This window comes from Akebia trifoliata, chromosome 8, assembly GCF_017979445.1.
Source record: "Akebia trifoliata isolate Shusen 1 chromosome 8, ASM1797944v1, whole genome shotgun sequence".
Lineage (NCBI taxonomy): Eukaryota > Viridiplantae > Streptophyta > Magnoliopsida > Ranunculales > Lardizabalaceae > Akebia > Akebia trifoliata.
Window position 1 is genome coordinate 5,927,268 of NC_141382.1, and position 2,231 is coordinate 5,929,498.

At 39.7% G+C, this 2,231-nt stretch overlaps 1 protein-coding gene across 1 annotated transcript; it reads left to right on the plus strand.

The window, feature by feature from the left end:
• The first annotated feature begins 444 nt into the window (after nt 1-444).
• LOC147395715 (Leucine-rich repeat (LRR) family protein) lies at nt 445-1,982 on the plus strand. Its single transcript, XM_086452974.1, has one exon. It carries the CDS (start codon nt 633-635, stop codon nt 1,857-1,859), a length of 1,227 nt encoding a protein of 408 aa, XP_086309100.1. The 5' UTR covers nt 445-632; the 3' UTR covers nt 1,860-1,982.
• The last annotated feature ends 249 nt before the right edge of the window (nt 1,983-2,231 follow it).

Sequence of the window (2,231 nt, forward strand, 5' to 3'; positions counted from 1 at the left end):
CTTCTTTCTGTCCCCATGGATTTTCAAACTGATGACATAGCTTCTTGACCAAGGTCTTCTATGAGAGATTAAAAGAAATGATCATGATATCCTCGTCTTCAACCTCTTTCCAAAAAGCCTTTATTATTTTCTTCAAAGAAAAACTTGATTTGTCCCAAAAACACTCCATCATCTTCAACCCTTGATTTATTTGCTAAGGTTCTTTAGAATAAATAAAAAAATTATATATTTTCTTTCGTTGATTTGATGGTATTTTGGTTATTTTGTTACTTGCTCACAGAAGACCATGGTCAAGGGGTGTGCATTAGAAGTTTGAAAACATGGGTATCTTAAATAATATCCACCAAAACTAAGGGTATGACAAAATTACCCTTCTTTGGTCAAGTATTGTGTTGTATTCTTCATGAGCATATGAAATTCAGAATAAAGTTTAATTATTTTGGTAACTCAAGACCATTCTCCTACAATATTTCTAAGAATTTTCCCCAATTTTAAAGAGAAATGAGACACAGTCAAGAACTTATAAACTCTAATATATAAATCTCAATCCTTCCCCTCAATCATCAAAACCACACATATATATAACAAAACATCCCAAGAGCATATTTGTCTCCTTCCCCTTCTTCTCCACAATGAGAAACCCATATCTCAATCTAGGCCTTTGTAGCCTCTTATGTATTTTTTTCCTTTTCAAACCCTCTCACCAAGACTCCCCATCTCTCCCAAACCAAAACCCAAACCCAAGACTCCAAAATGCCTACATAGCTCTTCAAGCATGGAAACAAGTAATTGTATCAGACCCCAACAACTTCACTTCCAATTGGTATGGCCCCGACGTATGCAATTACAACGGTGTCTACTGTGCCCCGGCCCCTGATGATCCTCATACAACAACTGTTGCGGGAATCGACCTCAACCATGGCAACATCGCTGGTTCCTTGCCCGAAGACCTTGGACTCCTCATCGACCTCGCCCTTTTCCATATCAATTCCAACCGCTTTTGTGGAACCATTCCTGGAAGTTTTGGTAATCTTCATCGTCTCTATGAGCTCGATGTAAGTAATAATCGATTTACAGGTACCTTCCCCTCAGTAGTCCTATGTTTACCTTCACTCAAATATCTTGATATTCGATTTAACCAATTTGAAGGCAACGTACCCTCTGAGCTATTCGACTTGAAACTTGATGCAATCTTCTTAAATGACAACAAATTCCGATTCACCTTCCCAAAAAACCTAGGCAATTCTCCTGTTTCGGTACTTGTCTTGGCGAATAATGATCTTAACGGTTGCTTACCTTCAAATTTAGCAAAAATGGCAGGAACATTAAACGAGATTATTCTCATGAACAATGGGCTTACAGCATGTTTGCCGCCCGAAATTGGGTTGTTAGAAAACTTGACGGTTTTCGACGTTAGCTTCAACAAGTTGGTGGGACCGTTACCTGAAACAATGGGAAATATGAAGAGTTTGGAGCAGTTGAATATAGCACACAACCAATTTTCTGGTGTGATTCCTGAGAGTATATGCTCGTTGCCAAACTTGGAGAATTTTACGTACTCATATAATTATTTCTGTGGCGAATCACCAATATGTCTCAAGTTACAAGATAAGGATGATACGAAGAATTGTATTCCTGATCGACCGTTGCAGCGATCCAAGGAGGAATGTGCATCGTTTCTTTTGCACCCGGTGAATTGCAACGCATTTGGATGTTCACCAAGGAGTCCTCCACCTCCACCACCTCCACCACCTCCTTCACCACCACCACCGCCACCACCACCACCGCCACCGCCACCTCCACCACCTCCACCACCGCCATCACCACCACCTCCACCACCACCGCATGTTCATTACTAACATCCATGACCATATTGTATAAGGAAGATCCATTTATGGTATTATTTGTTTTAGAAATTTTGATTCCTATAGTGATTATGGATGTATAAATGAAAAATTTTCCCCAATGGTTTTATGGATTGATGAACCACTGTGCTATGTACTAGTTACATTAGTTTGACATTTGTATTTGTGGTGCATATGCTCACCTATCTGGACCATTCGTTTGATCAAACTCCTTGGTGGGCCACACCTAAAACATTAAATATCAGTTGATTCTGACTCTCTAATTAATAAACTATTCAGTGTATTTGGGATATATGGGTATCCGGGCATGTAGAGCTCCAAGGACCATCTGTGTGTAGCCTTATGGGAAGGGAATTGAGTTGAATA